At 43.7% G+C, this 27500-nt stretch overlaps 1 protein-coding gene across 1 annotated transcript in view; it reads right to left on the bottom strand.

The window, feature by feature from the left end:
* Positions 1-27500, bottom strand: part of LOC311247684 (cAMP-dependent protein kinase type I-beta regulatory subunit-like) — an 87376-nt gene that overhangs the window by 26967 nt on the left and 32909 nt on the right. The window contains 1 exon segment of the mRNA XM_084338694.1: positions 14405-14526. Coding sequence (XP_084194820.1) covers positions 14405-14526 — 122 coding nt within the window.

Here is a 27500-nt window from a genome sequence, read left to right on the forward strand (position 1 = left end):
CTTGCTTAAAGTATATAGGCTCCCAGCACAGGAATAAAAGAAAAACATAACATGTGAAATCGCTCGTCGCACGGTCAAAAACTATGTCGCTGCTATCTACGCTGGTTCCATTCACAAAACTCGAGCTGCCTTCTACCCAGCTGATATAAGTAGTCACATGACATTTCCGGTCTATCAAAATAAAGAAATGTTTTATCACATACTGTCACATTGTCTCTTTTTAAACAAACAAAGTCTTATCAAATCATGAAATCATGACAAATCTTTTTAAACTATAGACTATTAAGCTATTATCAAATAAAAATATCAAAACATGAATATAGGACATATTAATGAACCAATTCCTAAATTGGCTCCTACAGCATGTATTATTGGTATTGCAGTTGAACAATTTGATTGTAAGTTGTCTGCAATATATATCAAAATGGTACCAAATATGAGGTACTTTGAGATACCTACTAACAAATAATCCATCACAAACCCATTAAGGTTAAGTTCAGAGTAGAAGGGTTAGTTATGAGGACCATGTGGACTCAACCGCATACAAATTGTGTAAATAAATGATTAAATGTTGTCGGCCCGAGACATTGAGGACCATTTAGACTCAGCCATTAAATGAAATCCCTTAAATCCCTTAAATTCCTTTGAGCTTCTCTGATTGGTTAGAAGAGGGAGCCTCGCTATGAAACTTTAGAATGGCACTGCTGCCACCCTGGTCAATGAAACTCACTCACAGTTCACATTAAGACACGTTTCGGAGCTAAAAATAAAAAAATATATAGAAAACATAATAAGAAGAAATGATTGTAGCTTTAACTCATTCAGCGCCAGAGGGCGCTGTTTACTGTTACTGTTGAAAGGCCAGCGCTTTAAAGTATACAAATACGTGGCAGTGTTTGCAGGGCTAAAACTATATTATATATTATAGCTATGGATATAATAATATTGCCCATTTGACATCGAGTATCTATCGTTCAATTTGTGAAAAAGAAAAACTTTTTTCATCCATACATTCCCGTTTTATACTGTGGTGAATATGAGTATAGTTTTAGAGTAATCCTGTCTAATCCCAGAAAACTAAACTATGCAGCAATACATGCATATCACTAAAAACCGTGCCATTTCTCGCCTGTATACGCTACTATTTGGAAATCAACTCTATATTATCGGTATTATGTTTCATCGTGAATGTATGAAAGGGTGGGGGGGGGGGGGTTATGCTTTGATCGTCACCAACGGAATACGTTACACAGTACATTACACACATACCCACGGATCGCAATGAAGGAATTATTGGATCAACGCAAGATTGATACCATATAGCCCTTACCTTGACTAGGATGTTAATATACTGTCATTGTTATGGTAACTGTCAACTGCTCTCTCTTGAAAATTAGACTGTATCTCAATCAGACTAATGGGTAAATTCGTTTTAAATAAAAAGGGTGAGGAGGAAGAGAGTGAGGGAAAAAAGTTTGTGTGTGTGTGTGTGTGTGTGAGAGCAAGGGGATAAGCCTTGAAATACGTCTAAAAGGGAGGAGGAGAGGCGAGCCCCAGAGGTCTGTAAAGGCTTGTTTGTACAGTGTGAGCAAAAATGTAAACATGTCACTTTTCATTAGGGCCATATTCCCCCGCCAGCCAGAAGAAAGTGATGTCTCTATACTTCTATACCTCCCTTTTTAATCCCTCCCTCCACCATCACCACCACCACCATCCGCGGTGTAAAATTAGTGATTGAGGGGGTTTGTCTTTGGCTGCCACGCCAAAACCACAAAGAGACAGCGAGGGAGAGATAAGAACAAGAGGGGAAGAGAGAGAGAGAGAGAGAGAGAGAGAGAGAGAGAGAGAGAGAGAGAGAGAGAGAGAGAGAGAGAAAGAGAAAGAGAAAGGGATTTTTTTGGAGATTGAACAAAGGAGATGTCAGGCAGTACCTACTGTAAGCAGCAGTGAGAAAAAAACCAAGGGAGGATCATGAGATAAGAGAAAGAGAGAGAATAGAGATAGAGAGACAGACCACAATGGTGTGAAGATGTAGCAATGTCTGCCTCTACTGTCCTCCTGTACCCAACAACTCCCTCTTCCTCTCCTCCACCCTTCTTCTATCCCTCTCTTTATCTCTTCCTCCCTCGCTCCATCTCTCCCTCCCTCCCTCCCAGGAGGCTGGGCTCCTGACCCTGTGTGAAAGTCAGCGGTGCACATTCCACCACAGTCCGCCCTTCTCTGGGAAAGTCAGAGAGAGAAAGGGAGAGATATGGAGATAGATAGATAGATAGAGAGATGGAAAGAGAGATATAGAGATGGAGAAAGAAAGAAAGAAAGAAAGAAAGAAAGAAAGAAAGAAAGAAAGAAAGAAAGAAAGAAAGAAAGAAAGAAAGAAAGAAAGAAAGAAAGAAAGAAAGAAAGAAAGAAAGAAAGAAAGAAAGAAAGAAAGAAAGAAAGAGAGAGATATAGAGGAGAAGAGAGGAAGAGGGAGCTTAGGGAGACATTGGGAGAAATATTGAAAAATGTGTGGGGAAATAAAGAAGAAAATCCCCAAATTGTCACATTATGCTGGAATCAGGTGAAGCAGGAAGGAGAAGAGAGAGGGATGACACAGGAAGGAGAAGAGAGAGATGAAGCAGGAAGGAGGAGAGAGATGAAGCAGGAAGGAGGAGAGAGAGAGGATAAAGCAAGAAGGAGAAGAGAGAGAGATGAAGCAAGAAGGAGAAGAGAGAGGATGAAGCAGGAAGGAGAAGAGAGAGATGAAGCAGGAAGGAGAAGAGAGAGAGGATGAAGCAGGAAGGAGAAGAGAGAGAGATGAAGCAGGAAGGAGAAGAGAGAGGATGAAGCAGGAAGGAGAAGAGAGAGAGATGAAGCAGGAAGGAGAAGAGAGAGAGGATGAAGCAGGAAGGAGAAGAGAGGATGAAGCAGGAAGGAGGAGAGAGAGAGGATAAAGCATGAAGGAGAAGAGAGAGGATGAAGCAGGAAGGAGGAGAGAGAGGATGAAGCAGGAAGGAGAAGAGAGAGGATGAAGCAGGAAGGAGAAGAGAGAGATGAAGCAGGAAGGAGGAGAGAGAGGATGAAGCAGGAAGGAGGAGAGAGAGAGATGAAGCAGGAAGGAGAAGAGAGAGGATGAAGCAGGAAGGAGGAGAGAGAGAGGATGAAGCAGGAAGAAGGAGAGAGAGGATGAAGCAGGAAGGAGGAGAGAGAGAGGATGAAGCAGGAAGAAGGAGAGAGAGATGAAGCAGGAAGGAGGAGAGAGAGATGAAGCAGGAAGGAGAAGAGAGAGGATGAAGCAGGAAGGAGAAGAGAGAGGATGAAGCAGGAAGGAGGAGAGAGAGGATGAAGCAGGAAGGAGAAGAGAGAGGATGAAGCAGGAAGGAGAAGAGAGAGAGAGAGGATGAAGCAAGAAGGAGAAGAGAGAGAGAGAGGATGAAGCAGGAAGGAGAAGAGAGAGGATGAAGCAGGAAGGAGAATAGAGAGAGAGGATGAACCAGGAAGGAGAATAGAGAGAGAGAGAGGATGAAACAGGAAGGAGAAGAGAGAGAGGATGAAGCAGGAAGGAGAAGAGAGAGAGAGGATGAACCAGGAAGGAGAATAGAGAGAGAGAGAGGATGAAACAGGAAGGAGAAGAGAGAGAGGATGAAGCAGGAAGGAGAAGAGAGAGAGAGGATGAAGCAGGAAGGAGAATAGAGAGAGGGAGGATGAAGCAGGAAGGAGAAGAGAGAGAGGATGAAGCAGGAAGGAGAAGAGAGAGGATGAAGCAGGAAGAAGGAGAGAGAGAGAGAGGATGAAGCAGGAAGGAGAAGAGAGAGAGAGATGATGAAGCAGGAAGGAGAAGAGAGAGAGAGGATGAAGCAGGAAGGAGAAGAGAGAGAGAGGATGAAGCAGGAAGGAGAAGAGAGAGAGATGATGAAGCAGGAAGGAGGAGCGAGAGGATGAAGCAGGAAGGAGAAGAGAGAGAGAGGATGAAGCAGGAAGGAGAAGAGAGAGGATGAAGCAGGAAGGAGAAGAGAGAGAGATGATGAAGCAGGAAGGAGAAGAGAGAGAGGGTGAAGCAGGAAGGAGGAGCGAGAGGATGAAGCAGGAAGGAGAATAGAGAGAGGATGAAGCAGGAAGGAAAATAGAGAATAGAGAGAGGATGAAGCAGGAAGGAGAATAGAGAGATGATGAAGCAGGAAGGAGAAGAGAGAGAGATGATGAAGCAGGGAGGAGAAGAGAGAGAGATGAAGCAGGAAGGAGAAGAGAGAGAGGATGAAGCAGGAAGGAGAATAGAGAGAGGATGAAGCAGGAAGGAGAAGAGAGAGGATGAAGCAGGAAGGAGAAGAGAGAGAGGATGAAGCAGGAAGGAGAAGAGAGAGAGATGAAGCAGGAAGGAGAAGAGAGAGGGATGAAGCAGGAAGGAGAAGAGAGAGAGATGAAGCAGGAAGGAGGAGCGAGAGAGATGAAGCAGGAAGGAGAAGAGAGAGAGAGATGAAGCAGGAAGGAGAAGAGAGAGAGGATGAAGCAGGAAGGAGAATAGAAAGGGATGAAGCAGGAAGGAGAATAGAAAGGGATGAAGCAGGAAGGAGAAGAAAGAGAGATGAAGCAGGAAGGAGGAGCGAGAGGGTGAAGCAGGAAGGAGAAGAAAGAGAGATGAAGCAGGAAGGAGAAGAGAGAGATGGTGAAGCAGGAAGGAGAGGACAATTTTTTAAGCTTGTTACAGTAAGAGACAAAACGTCTGTCAGAAGAATTTACGAGAGAGAGAAAGCCTGGTTCATCATGTTCAAGGACAGTGTCCCCTCTGCTTGTCAATGTCCTCATCTGCCTCCTAGGGGACACAGCCCAGGGGACACAGCCAGGGGACACAGCCCAGGGGACACAGCCTAGGGGACCCAGCCTAGGGGACACAGCCCAGGGGACACAGCCCAGGGGACACAGCCTAGGGGACACAGCCCAGGGGACACAGCCCAGGGGACACAGCCCAGGGGACACAGTGGAATGATCTGCCTGGCTTGAGGGGAATCCCAGAGCTGCAGCTACTCTCTCTCTCTCTAGGGATCAAAATGACAGATTACCAATGTATCTGCCTATAAGAGGTAGCATTAAACAAGGGCAAATCCGCAATAGTGGTGACAACGTACACACATGCATCCACGCATTCACACACACACACACACACACACACACACACACACACACACACACACACACACACACACACACACACACACACACACACACACACGCACACACACTCGCACACACACTTGCACAAACAATTGCTGATACAACATTTTGGGACAATATTAACAGATGATATTGGAGCAGCAGTATTTATCTGTCAGGCCCTACTCTCCAGTCCCCCGTATCTCGATCTCTCTGTTGCCATATGGTGTCTTTCTCCTCTCTGGGACATTCGGTCTCAGATTCATGAGTCATGCATTTCTAAGTAAACTGCTCTTCATCCCCAGCGGAGTCTTATTTTTCGACACAGACAGAAATGGCTTTGACTGTAAGGGACTGACTGCAGCAACCTTGGGAAGCTTCATTTGGAAACCTCAGGATTTGACCAGTTCAGAGTTCACGAGGCATTAAACCTTATACACTTCACTGTTTCTAATTTATTCTGTTCAGAAATAAAAACAGAACTATGAGGGAGTCAACCAAATGACCTTAACATAGAGGGGAAGAGAAGAGGAAGGGAGAGAAGAGAGGAGAAGAGGAAAAGAGACAAGAGAAGAGAAAAGAAGAGAGAAGAGCAGAGAAGAGGAGAGGAGAGAAGTGCAGATTAGGGATGCCCCGATCACGTTTTTTGATAAACCGATACCGATCACCGATCGTCTTGAGCCAGATCGGCCGATACCGATCCGATATCGATCGTTTTTGATAAAAAATAAATAAATAAAAATTATTTTATATAAATTTTAATTTTTTTTTTATAAAATATATATATTATATAATCATACTTGTAGTTGTATTATCTGCGAGACATCGCCACCACGCATCAAGTCAAAATGCTCGCTATCTGCAAACAGCTCCACTGTCTGTGTGTACTCGAGTAGCCTCCAGCTACGGCCAGGATTATCCGGCTATGCAGCTGGACCTTATACTGTAGCCTCCAGCTACGGCCAGGATTCTCCGGCGCTGCAGCTGGACCTATTGATCACATTCAACATGCCCTCAGCTCGAATACGCATCGAATCAGTGTTATAAGACATTGATATCAGGAGCTATCTGTAGCTACTGCTAGCCGGCTATATAACATTAAGACAACGCCTCAGTGAACTATTTAGTTTAATGGGATGTTTAGTTTTGAACAGTGAGCTAACGTAAGCTAACGTGAGCTAACGGATGTATCAACATGCACTACTAGACTTGCTGGAGCATTTGTTGATATCAGGAGCTATCAGTAGCTAGCCGGCTAGATACGGTTAACAATGCCTCATGTATTAAACTAAAAGTGAATAGTTGACTGGGTCATTTTGTAACGGTAGCTAACGTTAGCTCACGGAGGTCCGAGTGTCCCACTAGACTAGACTATACTAGTGTTTACAGTACACGGGTGCGGGAGGGGCTGGAGGAGGAGGAGGAGCAGACGCCGCTGCTCTCTCCGTGTGTCTGAGACAGAACTCAGCGAGTGAGATCTCCGCTCAGAATTGGATCATGTTTTTCAATCGGTTTTGACGATCGGCGAAAATAAAGCATTATCACCGATCACCGATCGCATATTTATACTGAATATCGGCCGATAACGATCGGTGGCCGATCGATCGGGGCATCCCTAGTGCAGATTAGTGATGTGACGATTCATCGATTTGCATCGGTGCGCCGGCATACACGTCAGCGTTTCCGTTAGCCGGTAATTACCGGTATTTGACTGGCAAAATCTGTTGAAGTCCGACAAATTTAATCTCTCCGGTCATAGTGTCCGGTGAAAATAGTTCCCTCTGGGCACAGTTTGATTATTTGAATTGTATTTGGATGGGCTGGAGTTGGGTGGCCTATGCGATGAACGAAACAATCATTGCGTTTGTTGTCGTTGCTTCGCTCAGCAAGAGCTTGCTGCTGGATTTGCGGAAGGCATGCAGCTGCAGACCCACAGAACCCACCAGCTTTGCTGGCACAGTGCGGTCCCCAGACCTGGAAAGCTCTGCGGGTCTGCAGCTGGATGCTTCTTGCAAACTAACTGCGGCGCTCGCGCTGATATTGTTGGACCGGCTGCTTGGTGGAGCAACGATGAAACGAATGTAATGAATCGTTCGTCGCATGGGCTATTTAATTTTGGCCTGTTTTGGTACGGTTCGGGTGGTCAAGTCGTGCTTGGAGGGAGTTGTTTTCACCGGACATTATGACCAGCACCAAGTCGTTGGGACTAGGTGGAGATATACATCACGCAAACCCACGATAATGTTGCCGTCTCTCTGCCAAATTTCTCAGTTCTTCGCTTGATATAATTAATACAAATGTCCAATATAACGGAATTCGTTAGCTCATAAATGTGATTATAACAGACTGCTGTTTATTAATGTCGGGCCGACTGCCCACAGACACAGGTCTATTTGATTTAAAGTCGGCAGCAGCACGGAGTCTCTGGACTTATTTTATTTGGAATATAATGACTGTATACGCAAAAGTAGCCTAGCTTTAAGTTAAAATATTATAAATCTACATGCCTTGAGGATGTCATTCTTTATATAGCCTGTTGTTTTTAAGCTCAATAAACTCTGACCGGAATTTCTCTCATTTGACCGGTAGATAAAAATCTACCGGACCCTGAGACCGGCAACAATTTTTTCTAACGGAAACCCTGATACACGTTCACGATGCGAGTGCACCGGTGGAATAAGTCCGCGTCGGCTACAATTCAGGCTGAACTCGCGATGCATCTTGTTGTAGCGTCTTTGCATCGGTCAAAAACCGATGCATTCATATAATTTCCTCTCATCCACTTGTCAGCAGTGCACTGTGACTGCACACACACACAGCAGATACTATTGCTTCGCTACTACATAAGGCGAGAGCCGCGTCACAGTTATCAACAAACAGTGGAAGTCGAGGAGACATAGAATGGAATTGATCAACATGCTAACGCTAGTAGCCTCGTTCAGCTAACGCGCGGCTAAACTAGTGTCTAACTAACTGACTAAAGTGACTCTGCAACACCAGTACCATTAGTGAGGAGGGGGGGGTATATTGAAGACGCTTGACAACAGGGGTTCAAAGATAACTTCACATTTATTGGTTATTCGTTTCTTAATTATATCGCTTCATGCACTCCATCCAGCCTGGCTCCGTGTTGTTGACATACGGTCGGAAAGTATAGACGCATCCTAGTGACCTAGTCTAGTGTGTGACATCATCAACTGTCGACGGCAGCTCAGACGGAGAGGGTCTCTCTCTCTCTCTCTCTCTCTCTCTGTGTCTCTCTCTCTCTCTCTCTCTCTCTCTCTCTCTCTCTCTCTCTCTCTCTCTCTCTCTCTCTCTCTCTCTCTCTCCGTGTGTTTTTAGCTAAAGTGGATAGAAAAGACAGTTTATGCAAAAGTCTTCTTAGGCACCCAAGAGTTTTTATATAAATTGTCTTACAGTAGATTCTTTTATTTTTAATAATAATATAAGCTGCATATAAGGAATAGAAAAGACAGTTTATGCAAAAGTCTTCTTAGGCACCCAAGAGTTTTTATATAAATTGTCTTACAGTAGATTCTTTTATTTTTAATAATAATATAAGCTGCATAGGAATACAACCAAATCCTCTGTCATACCATAAAATTGTATCATTATTTTGCATCGTGTTGAATCGCATCGTATCGCCCCGAATCGCATTATGATGAATCAAATCGTATCGAATCGTATCGTATCTCAACAGGGGGTGAATCATATCGCATCGCATGGTGCTTCAATTGTATCGTTAATGTATCGTATCGTTGGCACCGTATCGAGATGCGCATCGCATCGGCCTCAGTGAGGAGATGCACATCACTAGTGCAGATAAGAGAGACGAGCATAGAAGAGCAGAAGAGAAAAAGAAGCGCAGAGCAGAGCAGAGAAGAGAAGAGAGGAGAAGAGGAGAAGGGAAGAGGAGAAGAGCATTGCACAAACACTGCCAGAGTTAAGGGTTCACTTCCCACTTGGACCATGCATGCTGAATATGTACAGTATGCACCAGGGTTCTAATTAATGGGGGCTTGGGGCAAGAAATGCCCCCAAAAATGGATCGTATGCCCTCGAACCACAGTTAACAACATTAAATGATCAAACATTGGGAAAAAAACTATTATTTTAACCAATAAGTGAAGGACGTGGTTTATTAATACTGTGTGATCAGACGGACATTAGCTACGCCTGTTGTAAGCGACATGGAGCAAGACCAATAATGAATGTGCAAGATGGAGTGGACAAAAAGACCAGATGATTCCTGAAAGAAAAAAGGTTGCCACACCAAACAAAAATTGTAAGCGGAGTACAGTGGAGTCCTAGATATTGGACTGGGTTTGGGGTGGAGGAGGAAGGTGATCAGAATAGGGATGCCCAGATCATGTTTTTTGCCACCGATACCGATCACCGATCGTCTATGACAGGGGTTCCCAAACTTTTCAGGCCAGGACCCAGAAAATAAGGCGTCAGAGAGCCGCGGCCCAATGCACATCGTCAGGCTTTTTTTCGTAATTTTTTTTGCCAGGCGACCGATTTTTTAAGCCAAATATCACTTCAATCCTATTAAGTTAGTTCAAGTTAGTTATTCATTTATATGTGCTATTTATGAGAGGGCTAACTTGTTACAAAATAATAATGATAATAATAATAGCCTCATTAAAATACTATTGTTGCTTCGGTTGTTTTCAGCGTTTTATGTGCATAATCTGTTATTTAGTTTGAAATGTTCGTTGAAATAAGTAGATTTTTCATTTTTGTTTATTTATTAAGTTAATATAAAACCATATAGTCACATTTTAGAATACAATAGAATAGAATTTTAGAATACAGCTAGAAACACTGTCCTGGCCTGCTTCTAAGTTCAGTGACCTGACAAAAAAAAAAGAAAAAAAATTGATTTTTTTTTTAATCTCGCGGCCCACCCGTGGCTGCTCGCGGCCCACCTTTGGGTCGCGACCCCGACTTTGGGAACCACTGGTCTATGAGCCATACTGATACACTGCCAATACCGATAATTTTTTGGTTTTGTTATACTGTAAAAACTGGGATTTGGGTGAATTAATATTTATTAAATAATTATTAGTAACCTATACATAATAACGTGCCGTTTGAAATCGAATTGAGCTGAATTCAATGCATTTGAACCATTTTCATATGCATTATCTGTATTATCTGCGAGACAGCGAGTCGAAATTCTCCTCTCTCTTTAATGCAAGCAGCGTCTCTGTCTGCAATACATGTCGAACTGGAGCCACTGTGTGTGACTCTGCTTTGGTCCGATCACATTCCCCCACCCACAGTCTGCGAATCAGAGGCAGAGTAGGACGGGTCTTCACGGCAAACTTGGTTGTCTCAACGACCTGGGGCAGTGTAGCGTATGGGTTAGCGGGGCTCCGTCGTCTCGAGTCGACTACACTTAAGGGCTAGCTCCACAAAGAATGGATTGCACGGTGCTAGTTGCACCCTTACTTACAATTCATTATGAATTGAAAATGGGGGACCCTGATGTAAACAAGAAGAAAGTCTTTCTCTGGTCTGCATCCCCTTAACAATTGTGTGTATTGAGCCGTACTGTATTGTACCCATTCTGCAATTTTTTTTAAACTTTTATTTATAGCATTTTTATTTTATCCACTTTTTCTCCTCTTTTTCTATTTTTCTCCCATCCCAATTCCATTGTGCCAATTCTCCCCTCCCCTGTGTTGAACGTTGCTCGCATAATGCCCCCCACTGGCCGGTTGTAGGGAGGATAGAAGCCTTGCATCACGTGTCCCCTCTGATACATTTCATTTCAAATTTTCATTCAATCAATCAATCTGCGCGGTGATTGATTGAATGAACATTTTATTAACAGATTGCAGAATGTGTACAATACAGTACGGCTCAATACACACAATTGTTAAGGGGATGCAGACCAGAGAAAGACTTTCTTCTTGTTTACATCAGGGTCCCCCATTTTCAATTCATAATGAATTGTAAGTAAGGGTGCAACTAGCACCGTGCAATCCATTCTTTGTGGATCTAGCCCTTAGTAAGTAACTTACTCTCATGCTCGCCCACACACACGCGCTCTCTCTCAAGGGGTCCCCACACGGCGAGCGATTTTAGCCAGGCGAGCGATTTTTTTAGCGAGCCGACCGGCAGAATTGGATCGCCTCCATTGTTATGAATGAGAGAACCCACACGGCAGGAGATTTTGAAGCGACAGTCGCGCAGATATTTCTGTCGCCTCGCTAAATATCGCCTCGATCCTATTTTTGGAGGCGACGGCACAAGGACAATGAGGAAATAACATGACTTCTACAGTAGAAGTACTGCAGAAGTTCTACTGGTGTATCATTTGTACACCTTTAATGTATCAATACATTCATTGATCAATCTACGTATTATTACCATGCTACATAAGGTTATGTTCATTATTATTAACGGGAACAATTTAAATAAATAACGTTAGTTTGAGAAGCTATAGTGGCCGGCGGCCGCTTGTCATTACTAATAAATGAACAATGCCCCACGATGCACCTACTAGTGTTTTAATACTCGGGTAACAAAATAAGTTGTGGATGTTGACAGAGTTTAATGTCCAGGCTGCAGCTGATGTAGTTTGTAAGGTTTATTGTCCAAAGAAAATTATGGTTGAGAATCAAACAGTTTGCGTCTTCCGTGAAAAAAAAACACTTTCAGCAGCTGCATAACAATACTTGTCCAATCGGTGGTAGTGAACGTATCGTAGCGATCAGGCATGCAGTAATGTCAGGAAGAAGGAGGAGAGGTTGTAATCGTATATGGTGGTTTAATTCCAGCTCAATATGGGTTTTACAGGTTAATACTCTCTCGTAACGCACAACACAGCTACCTGCTAATTATATATACGCTCGCTTCACGACAAACTAACGTCCGGTCCCGGCCGGCGGTCCGTCCTCCTATATCTCCCGGGGGGAAACACCCCCAGCTAAACAGAGCGACACATAGCTTATGCATCTCATTATACCTGAGAACGGTCGCCTCTGGTGTGGGGGGCTAAGCGATTATCATTGAGCGACAGGTGATCACATCGCCAGGCGACCGCCGTGTGCAGACCACTTCACGCTCGCACTCGCTCTCTCATTCCAACTCCGCTGAGAGTTGTGTTTCTGTTATGTTTTTCGCGTGCGTCATCGATCGGTTTTCGCAATCGGCAAGTAGCAAGATCGGAATTCCCCAATCTCATATTTATACTGATTATCGGCCGATACCGATCGCTGGCCGATCGATCGGGCATCCCTAGATCAGATCATATTATATTAAAGCTTGAGACTCTGGCAGCAGAAACAGCCAGTGAGGGAGGATGCATCAATGTGAATGACTTAAAGAATACAGTGCTTTGTGTCATCAAGAAAGTGTCAAATGGCATACGGTGTCAAATTATTAAATTAAATTAAATAAACTGTTATGCATTACTGAAATACATTAATAGTTGTATGTATTTTTAATGATAAGGACGTTAACTTTTAACAAATTAATATAATTTTTCATCATAACATTTCAGTACCCCCAAAATGCCCCAAGAAATCTACTAAGGGGGGTAAAAAAATCAGAACTCTGGTCTGCACTTAGACAATGTATATACTTATGTAAGGTGGTTTGGATAAAAGTATCCACCAAAGATAATACGTCTTTTAAGAGGAGAAAAGAAGAGGAGACACCAGAACAGAGGGGAAGAGAAGATGGATGGAGGGATGCATGGAGAGAGGGAGGATAGGTAGATGATAGAGGGACTAGTGTGTACTGTGTTGGAGGGGTACAGGTGGAGAGGGAGATAGAGGGGGGAGCGTACTGTGCTGGAGGGGTACAGGTGGAGAGGGAGATAGAGGGGGGAGCGTACTGTGTTGGAGGGGTACAGGTGGAGAGGGAGATAGAGGGAGGAGCGTACTGTGTTGGAGGGGTACAGGTGGAGAGGGAGATAGAGGGAGGAGCGTACTGTGTTGGAGGGGTACAGGTGGAGAGGGAGATAGAGGGGGGAGTGTACTGTGTTGGAGGGGTACAGGTGGAGAGGGAGATAGAGGGGGGAGTGTACTGTGTTGGAGGGGTACAGGTGGAGAGGGAGATAGAGGGGGGAGCGTACTGTGCTGGAGGGGTACAGGTGGAGAGGGAGATAGAGGGGGGAGCGTACTGTGTTGGAGGGGTACAGGTGGAGAGGGAGATAGAGGGGGGAGCGTACTGTGCTGGAGGGGTACAGGTGGAGAGGGAGATAGAGGGGGGAGTGTACTGTGTTGGAGGGGTACAGGTGGAGAGGGAGATAGAGGGGGGAGCGTACTGTGCTGGAGGGGTACAGGTGGAGAGGGAGATAGAGGGGGGAGAGTACTGTGCTGGAGGGGTACAGGTGGAGAGGGAGAGATGGGCCAATGAAGAGGGATAAGGAGCGTTCCTTCACTCAGCACCAGGCTAATACCCCCTCTGGCCCTGCTGCACCACAGCCACACACATACTGCCACTGACTGCTCACTATTGTTAGAGATGGAGAGAGAGAGAGAGAGAGAGAGAGAGAGAGAGAGAGAGAGAGAGAGAGAGAGCGAGAGAGAGTGAGAGAGAGAGAGAGAGAGAGAGAGAGAGAGAGAGAGAGAGAGAGAGAGAGAGAGAGAGAGAGAGAGAGAGAGAGAGAAAGAGAGAGAGAGAGAGGATTCTGCGCAGGGAGGGGGCACTTTGAATTTAATTTAAAAGTGCGAGACGGAAACAGAGAGAGAGAGAAAGAGACACAGAGAGAGGGAGACTTAGAGGAAGCAAATCTTGTAGTGAGTGTGAGAATGAGAGAGGAGGAGGAAGGAACAGACGAGTGGGGGGAGAGGACAGAATGACAACAGATTGGCCCCCCTGATGGGGCCCTCTTGACTTGACCCCGGTGAAAGCCGTGTAAGTATGGACTTAATCAAAAGTGTGTTAAAATGACAGGCAGGGGGGCCCTTCACGGAGCTACGCTGTGGGCCCCAGGCACCACAAAGCCTCCAGTGTAAGGGGGCCAAGGGGACCCCTCGCTCTCTCCAGGATCAGGGGCTGTGGTGGGGATGGAGGTGGTGGTGATGGTGGGAGGGGCTGCACACTTAGCCTGTCTGCTGGTGGCAATAAGCTGGAATCAGTTCCGATCTCAGCTAAGTGCTCACGAACGTCTCGGGATGATGACACGTACATTGGCCGGGTCCCCACCTGATGACACATACACGGCCTATAGGCCCTCACACGTCATCGGGTTCACCTCACAGGAAGTATGGAGGGAGAATAGGCTCGCTACACACAGATACACACACACCCTTACCTCTGTGATGATGAAGAAGTCGTCCCCAGGATCTCCCTGCACTACGATCTTCTCTCCGTCTTCAAACTGAACAGGCTCCAGGGAATCAGCTACCGTCAGACGCTCCCACTTATCCAGTGACTCTGGTTAGGGAATAACACACACATACATGTAGGGGTCAATAATACCATACACATAGGGGTCAATAATAACATACACACTTATCCAAAGAGACTGGTTAGAGAATAACATTTTGTTTTTAAGAATTGTAAAGGATCACAAGTGTGTTTTTGATTTGTTGCAAACAAAGACAGAAAATAAACTTCATTCATTCAATTAATAAACTGTATGCCTCACTGTCACTGTGTGGAAGAGACTGGGATCATCCTTTTGTGCAAGGCAACATCAGGCTTGACTTAAAACATTACTTTCCTAACTTAGTGAAACTAAATGTAACAAATTAACACATAGATATAAATGTACTGAATGGTTATTTCTTATTTTATTTATTATAAAAAAATTAAATAAAATAAAAATTATCCGATATATATATATTTTTTTACCGATACCCGATCCAGCTATTTTACTGATATCGGCGGCCGATACCGATACCAATATCAGATCGGTGCATCCCTAAATAATAACATACCCACATACATGTAGGGGTCAATAATAACATAACCACATACGTGTAGGGGTCAATAATAACATACACACATACGTGTTGGGGTCAATAATAACATACACACATACGTGTAGGGGTCAATAATAACATACACACATACGTGTTGGGGTCAATAATAACATACACACATACGTGTTGGGGTCATTAATAACATACACACATACGTGTTGGGGTCAATAATAACATACACACATACATGTAGGGGTCAATAATAACACACACATACGTGTAGGGGTCAATAATAAATAACACACACATACGCTCATATGCAGTCAGAACTCATAGTGGACTCACAGGAGGGGTACCTATAAATACCGTACCTGTAAACTAATCCATAAAACATGGGGATCAGTTTGTTTCAGATTAATTAGTTACTATTTGAAGAAGCCGGCTATTAGTATTATCTTGGCATTAAAAACATTTATTACATGGCGTTTTCACATTCGCCGAAATGCTTGCTTGTGATTGGTCAATAGCGCGCGTCAGAGGTCAGTTATCAGACAATAATGACCGCTGTGGGACAATAATGACCGCTGTGCGCAGCTGTTCGCAATCAAGCCCACAATAATGACCGCTGTGCGCAGCTGTTCGCAATCAAGCCCACTGACATCAGTGCAAACTGCCGGCTGCCGGGGAAGCTGCTGGGGGGCGGAGCGACGAGCACTCAGCGGAGCCAGAACCAGTGTTACTGTTGCGAGTCGATGTAAAATGAATTAGGTATATTGTTAGTAAGTTAGCCATGTAATAAGCGGGATAATGTATAGCTATACTTGATCATTGTCGCAAAATAATTGACCTTCACTGACGTTTAAAACACCTCGCCGAGGCGGCTCGGAATTTTTAACTCTGTGTCGGTCAATTATTTTGCGACAATGACCTCGTAGCTATACATTATCCCTTACTTAATAGCACAATTTACCAAGCTAATACTATTAGGTACATACACACAAAATATATATATATATCATATATATACATACACACCATACCCATTTATTCAAATATCAATAACAATACAATACCATATGCCTAAACATACATTTATGACGAGTATCCTAAATTCAAAGGTGTGTGTGTGCGTGTGCAAGCATGCGTCCTGTCTAGTTAAATCGGTGGGAACGGTGCTTCCCACCTCAGGCTAATCCACTCACTCAGCAGGGCCCCGTCCTTCCCTCCTCACCTTCTGTCAAAGGGTATGTGACCAGGGGCGTAATTATGGGGGGGGGGGCACGGGGGACATGTCCCCTGCATAGTTTCAGAAGACAGTTATTGTCCCCCGCACTTTTTTACCGTCCAAAACAATGTTACACGATAATAAACGGAGACGCAACGCAGCACTAGGACCATACGGAAAACGGCTGCTTGTTCCCTCTCTGAGCTCAGGTCTCTGACGACCTGAGCTATATTGTTATGCAAAGACCAGGTGAGTACTTGGAGTAGCCAGGTGAGTACTTGGAGTAGCCAGGTGAGTACTTGGAGTAGCCAGGTGAGTATTGGAGTAGCCAGGTGAGTACTTGGCGAGGGACGAGCCATTGGCTTGTGACAAAATCATCTAATTTGCGTGTCATTTATGACGTGCGCTGCCGAGTTGTAGTTGAACGCCAGACAGAGGTGGCTGCTCTTTGTCTCAGAATAAACAACCAAGCCGCCAAGTACGCACCTGGCTACCTGTCTTTGCATAACAATAGCTCAGGCCAATGTATCGTGACTCGCAGCCAATGTAAATGGATCAAGCAAATACATTTGGCCTATCTGATCAGGGTCTTCAAATATGATGTGAAATGAGGGTGCTGGCCATGCCTGCTTTGTAGATAATAAATAGCGAGATCTCTCTCTCTCTCTCTCTCTCTCTCTCTCTCTCTCTCTCTCTCTCTCTCTCTCTCTCTCTCTCTCTCTCTCTCTCTGTCTCTCTCTGTCTTTCTCTCTCTCTCTCTCACACACACACAACGTAGTACGCATGTTCCGAGACTCGCGCAGTGTTATGACTTGTCATAAGTGAATTGTATAGAAACAACTCACCAAAATTGACTATTGCACAACTGATTAAAAAAAATCTACGACCTTACAACTATACTACTATACTATACTATACTATACTTAAACTACGCCACTGTGACCACGCCCCCAAATGTGTCCCCTCCACCATTGAAAACAAAATTACACCCTTGTATGTGACCTTGTTGGAACCAGCCCAGCCAACACACACAAAAAGAAAAGAAAAGATGATTAAGGCTATGTGTCCACAGCGGACGTTTTATGAGTTGTCAGCTCCTTTCTGTCATTCATTTCTATGCTGGAGACGCGACAGGCGCGCTCCTCTTCCCAGCACCGCGCCTCGCGTTTTATGCGCTCTCGGCGGCAGCGTTTTAGGCGGAGCGCTCCCAGCTCATAAAGTTGAAACTAGTTCAACTTCTGGAAAAGCAGCGCGCTCATCAATGTAACTCATCGAGGAAGGGGCGGAGCCGCGGCTGGCGCGAGCCTCAGTTGCATTCAGAAAAACGCTCAGAGCTTTTTTTCTTCTTTTTTCAAAGCGGTCCGCCTCGAATTAGTGGACACATAGCCTAAGAGGTCTTTTGTCGCTATACCCTCTCAGGGAAATGGAAATGGACCAATATGAAGTTCCACTTTTATCCATGAATGAGTGAACAACACATTGATTCATGAGGAGCATGTGTTGTGGGTGATGCATGATTCGCTTAGATGATCAGATTGGTTAACGAGGATCCAATCACTGCTGAATTCATACTGAACATTACCTCCTGTTTTAAAACTACTCTAGCGGTGGTCGTTTCAAATGGAATAATGATGTAAATTGAACGGCAATTCCATGTAATGTACGATTACTTTACGTAATGTAATCACTGCATGTAATAGAATTTAAGGATGCGTGTCAAGATGTATTATTTAGATCTCATTTGGCAAATGAGCATACATCCATGAAGTCACTAGACTAAATAGCTTTATTTCTTATACTTAACCTCGCCCGAGCCCTATTTTCTGAAATCCAAATAAAAAATTTAGATAAAAAATTTAAAATACATACCTAAATGGAAGATTGCTCCATTTCTATACAAGGTCCATTTGCATGTTCTTGGTATCTAGGGACATCTATGGATCTCAGGGAATGTATTCCCAGTGTCAGAAATATTGGGCCACATTCAACAATACTCTCTTATTATTTTTCTTATATTCTTGCTTACCTGTCTGTTAAGAGAACAATAAGAAAAGCCACCGCCACATTCATCAAGCCGTTCTTAAAGTCCAAATCTGTTCTTACCCAGGTTTGTTGAATGATGAATTCCACTCATTCTAAACTGGAATGCGTGTTCTCGCGCAAGTCATTTGCATACAGAGACACGCCTCGCGGGCTCATTATAATATGAGAGCCGTGTGCAAACTTGGGTCTGCATTCTATGAACGGATCCCCCGGCCGTATTCAAGCGCTGGAGCGTTTTGCGATGGATCAAAATGAGATAGGAATCAAATGTATTGTCATCATACAGCACCTATAGCTATATAGTGGAATAGACTGTATTAATATAGTAGTAATATAATAGTAGTTGTGCGCTTCTGGCCACCTCCTGCAGTGTGCGCACACACACACGTCTGTATATACAGTACATGCAAAATTAATCGTTCCAGCAAAGTAGGCTTTTTCTTTTTTTTATCCACTTTTTCTTCCCATTTTCTATTTTTCTCCCATCCCAATTTCGTATTATCCAATTCTTCCCTCCCCTGTCTTGAACGTTGCTAGACTATGCCTCCCACAGGTCGGTTGTAGTGAGAACAGAAGCCTAGCATCACGTGTCCCCTCCGGGACACGAGGAGGCAGCCTGTCGCATCTTTTCACCACAGCAGCTCGAACTCTCAGTGGCGAGGAGTAACGTGTGGGAGGCTCACGCTGCCCCCGCTACTTCCTGCTTCCGCCGCACCGGCATCACCAAACCGACCAGTAGAAGTCGCTGTCCACAACGTCCAATCCCCACCCACCGGCTTTTCCACCCTCTAACACTTGCCAATTGTGTTAGTATGAACGACCGGCCAGCCGGTAGCAACGCCAAGAGCTGGGCTCGAACCCAGCGTCTCCTGCATTAGAGGCGAGCGCCTTGCCCACTGCGCCAATCAGCCTCCCCCAAAGTAGGCTTTTTCAATACTGAACGACTGTGCACTTGTCAAGAGCCAATCGCACAGTAGGTTGGGAAATACTTAACGGTTAAGCAGCCACTCATCTGGCTCTGCAAATAGATCTACAGTAGAGTCTGAATATCTCTGCATATAAGCCTGGCTGGCAGTGCGCATCGTACAGTGCGTGCTCCAAGTCAGACTGGATGGCACATATCTCTCAAATCCATTCTGAGAACGGAATGCAGTGCCCGCGACGCAGGTCAAAGTCAGTTGTTTATTTATTTATTTTTTACTGTTTGCATACGAGGTGGTCCGCAAATGTTCTTGATAACAATCTAGTCGTCCGCATAAACAAGAAGTTTGGGAACCACTGATACAGACGATCTCTAAATATGCGTTCTATGCTACGTATATGTCGTATACAGTACTGTATATCTGTATGTCATGTATGTCATAAATGTCATGATATATATCTGTATATCTGTATGTTGTGTATGTCATAAATGTCATTATGAATTGAAAATGGGGGACCCTGATGTAAACAAGACAAAAGTCTTTCTCTGGTCTGCATCCCCTTAACAATTGTGTATTGAGCCGTACTGTATTGTACCCATTCTGCAATCTGTTTTATTTTTATTTATTTATTTTTTTATCTTTTCCCCCCCCTCCTTTTTCCGATTTTTCTCCCATCCCACTGTTAGTCGTTATGCCAATTCCCAACCCCCTTCCTGGTTGTTGCGCACTCCCCCCTACTATTGGTCCGGGAGGCCGGAGACTGTCACATGCTTTCCTCCGACGCATGTGCAGCCAGCCGGCAGCCAGCCTGGCAGCGCAGATTCTCACCGGGAGAGTGTAACGTGTGGAAGGTCACACAACCTCCCTCCAGATCCTACCCTCACTGTGCAGGTGCCCCGACCGAACTGTAGGGGTCGCTGTCCACAACGCCCAGGACCCACCCATCAGCTTTCCCACCCCTAACACTGCCAATTGTGTTAGCATGAATGACCAGCCAAGCTGATAGCAACGCTTCAGCTTCAATCAATGGCCTGGGCGGCCAGAGCATAACTGTTCTAGTTTCAAGTTTCTTTATTAGTTGTCATACAAAAATACAGAGTACTTTTATATAAAATTCTTCTTTCTGTTTTGCTCCAGCGATTGTGCTAGATAAAAATAGTATAAAGTATAGTATATATAAAGTATAAAATAAGTATAATAAGTATAAAATAGAAGTCAAGTATGTAGACAAAAGTGTTCAATGTACATATATACAATATACAATGCAGAGTACAAAGTAACTGAGTTACAATACAATATACAGTACAATGCAGCAATATATAATCCATTTCAGACAGAATGCACGCAATAAGTTATAATAATTATTATTATTATTATTATTGAAAAGTTCTGTATTTTTAAAGTCGTATTTGGGGGCAATTGACCTTTCGCAAAGCCACGCCCCTAAATGCGTGATTCCATTCTCGAGTTACAAGACGAAACATCTGACGAGTGTCATTTGACAAGCCATTCGGACAAGTGACCACGTCCGGTTTGGTCGGGTCCTGAACGGACCAGTCACTGCTGATGGCGAAAATGATTGACCACCTTTGTAGCCAATGAAATTCTGGAGCCAACGCTATCACATGCGGAGGCTGATCACAATGAGAAAGGGGTAGAAGAAGCCAGGGAAGTCCATTGTTTTGACTAGAGCCTCGGAATCAATGGAAGTGGACAGCCATTTTGGATAATCATGCCGAATTACACACATTACAAAAACCTTTGTAAAACACAAATTTTCTGTGGGATTGTTATAAACTTTGGACCTGTACTAGATACAACTTAGTAACCGTTATGTTTTCCAGCTCCTACCTCTCAGCTGGAACTTTGGCAACAAGTAAACAGAAATGTGAGTACACAAAACTTTTTACTTCAGTGTGTTCAAACCTCTTTCATTCTATTTCATTAGCACAAGGAGTGATTCCTCTTTGTTGTGGAAGAAAGATCGGAATGTTTCCTTTCAAAAGAGACCAGACTCATGCATGTGCTATAAGTATAAAGTATAATAAATCGCAAATTACTTTAGGTACAGTATGCAATCGCCAGGCGTGTTGTGCAAAACTAGCCCCATTTTTGCCTGATGCATATCGCTGCTGTCGGGACAAAACCTCATAACTCCATTTTTTTATTTATTTTTTTTATTATATAAATCAACTCCGTAGATCATCCTCCATATGCGTGTGTGGGTTTTACAAAGTTTAAACAATGGGAAAGCATTAAACCGATCATCTGTCTAAACCTCCTAACTCTATTCACCCTCAAATCTGTGTTAGTTTTTTTCATCTGCTGAAAAGTTGGGTTTTTGGAGTTATGAGGTTTTGTCCCGACAGCAGCGATATGTGGTTAATGGGGCTGTAAGATAGCTTAGTGGGCTGTTTCTGACAAATTAACTGAAAGGTATACACACTTGTTATTGCCATTATCTGAGTAGTGTTGATAATCAATAAGAAGGATGTATATCCTATATATATTGTATATCACTGTAAGCCTCACAGCTAGTGGGTGTTTGCGCTGTGTAGTGAATTATGAGTATGGTCAATTATAAGTCCCATCATTGTGGGAATATAGTAGTGCTGCACGATTAATCTACAGCCTGTGCAATTATATAACCGCAAAAAGGCTGCGATTTAATTAAATAAATGTGTGTGTATGTGTGTGTGTGTGTGTGTGCTGAATGCATGCTGAGTGAAAGCCTGCAACATCTCACATTAAATGTCCAAATCCCAGCCGTTAAAGAGCCGTATATATGCATAATACACATTATATTTGTGCACATAACGTAGCAAAGGCGGCGGTCACAAAATTGTTCTGAGACGTTAGACGTACGTCGTATGTACTTACTGGTCACAGGAATCTTCAATAACGTTTGACTCGTAATCCATTTTGTTAATCTAACATCTTTGTTGGCAGACGGCTTCCTTCTTATCAACACTGCTATCTAACGTTAGTGTTCCAACGAAGTGTGCGGAGCTCGACTGGTGTAACGTTAAGTAACTTTTATTCCACTGGGAAAGACCATTCATCACTGCATACAACTTGCTTTCATCCAAAAGTCCATTCAGAAATGTTGTATTATGAAATAAGACATGGATGTCTGGTCACGGTACTGGGCCCCGTTCCATGTACCGGGATAACCGAGTTAGCCGGATAACTTTATCAGGCTAACTGTGTTAGCCTGACTTTCCGATTTCATGTACCTGGATTTCCCAAATCACCATGACAACATATCCAAAAGTTTGAGCCTGCTCGAAAGCAGAGTTCAAGTTCAAGTTAGCCTGAACTATCGCCACGCCCCCGCAAAGAAGTGACAGCCCGTTTCCTGAAACTATTCCCACAGTCTACGATCTGCATTATACCATTCTGAATTACGTTTTTGTGCTCCATTCTTCCAGAGGGGGCTTTTGAAATGTAAAATAGACCCAAAATGCTGATATTAAATTCACTTTGTCCTAAATAATGCACGTTATATATACCGTGGCGACGGTGGCGCTCGCTCGTGCGATGTACACATGATGTGGTTATTTTAATTGTAACTGGGATTAAGATGTCTGATGAGATGCGCTGTTTGACGGATTTGAGAAATTGAATGAGCCGTTGACGTCACATTAATGAATGAGGATAAAGAGATAAACTTCATTCAAAACAACGGATATTCTAAACACGGGTCTCTCGTTCATTAATGTATAAACAATGAATTTATCCCATCTGGCCCAGTGGCCCAGCGGTAGTGCTCATCCCTGCCAGTTCAGCGACCGGGGTTCAAATCCCCGTGTTTCCAATATGATTTTTTTGAATATAATATTAATGATTATACGCCAAAGTAGCCTGGTTTTAAGTTAAAATATTATAAATCTACATGCATTGAGGATGTCATTCTTTATATAGCTCTCAACGTGCACCAAATTGAATTATTCCTATATTGCAAAAAGAAGGAAAAGACTGGGGCCTTGAACCCCGGTCGTCCGTGTGAAAGTCAAAAGAAGAACCCGTTACACCACAGAGAAGATAAGTAAAAGATTGACTATACATCAATCAATGGGTAAGAGAGCCGTATCGTAATTCTGTATAACAGTTAACTAATAATTTTCGCTAGCAAGATCTCATTTGATTATTCAATCCAGCAGGCAAGTTTAAAGAAATATAATCTGATTGATTGAGGTAATGAGGGACTTAGAATTAGCCTATAGATAACGCATTTAACTTGTCGGCGAGGCGATTGAGCCTATTGCAATCTGTCAATAAAGTCTTAAATCAATTAATCAATCAATGCCGTTGAGAATCAGGGTCTCTGCCATCGATACGTGCTGGCTTTCCACCTAAAACGGGAGCGCGCATCTAGCCTGACTTGAGCCTGACTCTCAAGTCTGGCTTGAGTTAACGAGACTGAATCCTCCTTTGTGAAACAGGAAAATCCCGGCTTTGAACATCGGGTTAACTGAAGCTGGATAATGGACATGTTGATCGACTTAGTTGAACCACGTACATGGAACGGGGCCCTGTTCTCCCTGTGGCACATGTGATTCAGGAATGTAAACAAATACGTCACCAGCCACCCGGGAGGAAATCTAAGTAACTATGGGAGGCTGCTGGGGTCAAAAGGGTAACGTGATTAATTGTTAAGATTTTATAATTAATCGAAAAAATAACGTGTGAATATTGACATCCCTATTTTCTTTTATTATTATAATTTATAATTTTTTTTATATATAAAAATCAAATGTGGTTAAGTTTGTATGTTTGAGTTGAGAAATAAACATTTCAAAACGATCAGTAATCTCTGCATTTTCCTTGATAACCAAGCAAGTAGACTCATGACACCATTTATTTATTTATTATATCGCAATCGCAATCACAATAATCGTAATCGCACTCTTTCGCTAACTCGTGCAGCCCTAGCATATAGTGTTTACTTGGCTCCATTGACATGTCAAAAGATGCAACAATATTTTCTATCAGTGTGCTGCTGCACATGGCATTGTTTATTTTGGAAGCGCGAGTGGGGGTCTGTCTCCTCCTGTTCACACAGCCATGCAACTCCAGCTTTTACAAACAAAGACGGCATCTTCCAAAGTCTCCATCTATGGAGCTCACACCCGCCGGGGCAGTGGGGACACTAGGTGCAAATGTAGCAAATCGTCAGCGGATTATAACAAAAACCTATTCGTCTAAACGCAGCCTCAGTGTTAAAGGAGAACCTCAGGGTTAAAGGAGAACTATTGTTGTGCTTTTTTCCCCCTCTCCGTGTGATGTTTGAGAAACCAGATGAAACTGCAATGCATGGTTTGGTTCTCTGTTAATTACCACATACACATCAGCAAACATTAACAACTGCTAATGCAAAATAAATGAATGAGTCATACGCGCAATCACGACTTGTTTCACATTCTGGGTGTAATCACCCCTAATTAGCATAAAACCGTTTCTCTGATTCAATGTGATCTGAAGTGATTGAGCCACGAATCATGCGATAATGTCCTGACTGTCCATGTCACCCCCATTCATTCAACGGCGGCTAAGTTTGATGAATGTACGTGTGGCTATTTCTGGATAAAAACCCATGGAAACCATGCATTCCAGTTCCACCTGGTTCCAGCGCTGCTCTCAGGCTACACAGCCATCTGAATATCACAGGAGGAGAAAAGGAAGAAGTGGAAACAAGGATCCCCCTTTAACAGACAGTGGCGACAGTGATCTTTCATAGTGTGTAAACCACACGCAGTGACGTGGTCAGCAAAGGGATATTTCTAGATGCTGCCGGTATTTACACAGAAAACCAAAAAACACACACTGTTACACGTCTTCAGTGGAAAAAAAATAATTCCAACCAAAAGAGTTTCAGGCAACTGTAAAACTATTGATGTTTTTTTTTTTTATATTATAGACAGACGTCCCATTAATAACCAAATACGTTCAAATTAATACCCGCAATTGCCAAAATTGCCCCTATAGGATATATTGAGCGTTTTATGATTATTTACCAACCATGCCTTCACAATTCAATCCATTTATGATTCATCTTGTTTTAGGTAAATCTAGGTATGGAATGTGAGCTGTCTATTTGCTATACTCTACTCACACTGCAGGCTTTTACTTCTATCATTCACTATTTTGATTCGACCCGAGTGATCGGCGCAGGACAGATTCTTTGTCCGCTATTGTCTCCTGAGCTGTTTTGGTAAGTGATCTGTGTGTCTATGTGATTAGCTACGGTGAACTCTGGTAGGGTGGGGGTGTGTCCAGTGTCCCCCCTGGCAGGGCCATGCTGTCTGCCTGTCCCAGATGGATGTTGCCCACCCCCCCACCCCCCCTCTCAGGCAGCAGGTCCTATAGGGGAGACGCTTAACAGCTCGCCAGGTAACGTGATCCACTAACGCCCCGACCAAAACAACCACAAGAACCTACATTTCATGCTCCACAGAGCCGTATACCCACTACCACACACACACACACACACACACACACACACACACACACACACACACACACACACACACACACACACACACACAGATATGGTTAGTGGGATGTTTAAGCTGTGTGTGTGTGTGTGTGTGTGTGTGTGTGTGTGTGTGTGTGTGTGTGTGTGTGTGTGTGTGTGTGTGTGTGTGTGTGTGTGTGTGTGTGTGTGTGTGTGTGTGTGTGTGTGTGTGTGTGTGTATGCTTGACAAAGAGCATGTTGTTTCCACCCCCTCCTCTTGCCCATTGACATCAAGGGCTTGTACTCAATTTCGTGGCTATCGCAAGAATCAAAGAGAAACAAAAACACTCCCGCCTCTTCTCCTCCTCCTCCTCCTCCTTAAGAGAGAGAGAGACGGAGGAGAGAGAGAAATACAGAGAGAGAGAGAGAGAGAGAGAGAGAGAGAGAGAGAGAGAGAGAGAGAGAGAGAGAGAGAGAGAGAGAGAAGAAAAGGAGTTTGAAGAGGGAGGTGGGTGTTTGACTACAGGCCTCAACGGGCCATAAAAAGAGGGCTACAGAGGACAAGAAGGGATAGTAATAAAGGAGAACAAGAGAGAGAGAGAGAGAGAGAGAGAGAGAGAGAGAGAGAGAGAGAGAGAGAGAGAATAAGAAGAAGAAGAAGAAGAAGAAGAAGAAGAAGAAGAAGAAGAAGAAGAAGAAGAAGAAGAAGAAGAAGAAGAAGAAGAAGAAGAAGAAGAAGAAGAAGAAGAAGAAGAAGAAGAAAGAAGAAGAAGAAGAAACGAGTGATATACTTTGCAGACCAGAGAAGTTCTTCATAGAGACCTGAGTGTGTGCGTGTGTTTGCTCAGCCAGTTAATAACCCTATAAGGGGCATGGCCTTCACATACACACACATGTCTCTCTCTCTCTCTCTGTCTCACACACACACACACACACACACACACACACACACACACACACACACACACACACACACACACACACACACACACACACAGAAGGTCAGGTCAGAATGTCAAGTCAAATTCAGCTCCTTCCGCTTGAATCTGAATGGAACCTCAAAACCACTCTTTGTCCCACAAACAAAGCAGTAGGGCTGTCTTAAATACTTCGAAGCTTCGTTCGATGGCACGAGCTTCGAACATTATTATTATTATATTTTTTTTGCCTCCAAAATCTTGCGCCTCCATTCCAATGAACGAAAGTAAGCGGCGCCTCGACTCCACCTCTCTACAACAAGCACGTGGAGATTATCTGTGTTGAAAACAACAAGGACATGTGCAGCAGACATGTAGACGAAGAATTGATTGATTGATTGATTGAAAACGTTATTAACAGATTGCAGAATGGGTACAATACAGTACAGCTCAATACACACAATTGTTAAGGGGATGCAGACCAGAGAAAGACTTTCGTCTTGTTTACATCAGGGTCCCCCATTTTCAATTCATCAGGATTATATGACATACATGACATACAGATAGTCAGTACTGCTACATCTATACATTTATGACATACCAGATTTGCAAATACAGTACTGTTTGTGATACAGAAGGAGTCAGGAAAAGGGAGTATATACATTTGACGTAGAAACTGTACATTGGAGGAGGTTGGGTGGGGGGGGGGGTTGGGTACACTGGGATATTGACAACCATACTGGGTAATCTACATTGGAGGTGGTTGGGGGGGGGGGGGCACACTGTATAAACAAGCAAAACTGTACATTGAGGGGGGGGGGGGGGGGGACACTGTACAAACAAACAAAATTGTACATTGGACTATTGACAAAACCATACTAGGTAAATGACTGTACATTGGCAAAACTGTACATTGAG

This window comes from Notolepis coatsorum (genome assembly GCF_963971535.1).
Source record: "Notolepis coatsorum genome assembly, contig: SCAFFOLD_386, whole genome shotgun sequence".
NCBI classification, from domain to species: Eukaryota; Metazoa; Chordata; class Actinopteri; order Aulopiformes; family Paralepididae; genus Notolepis; species Notolepis coatsorum.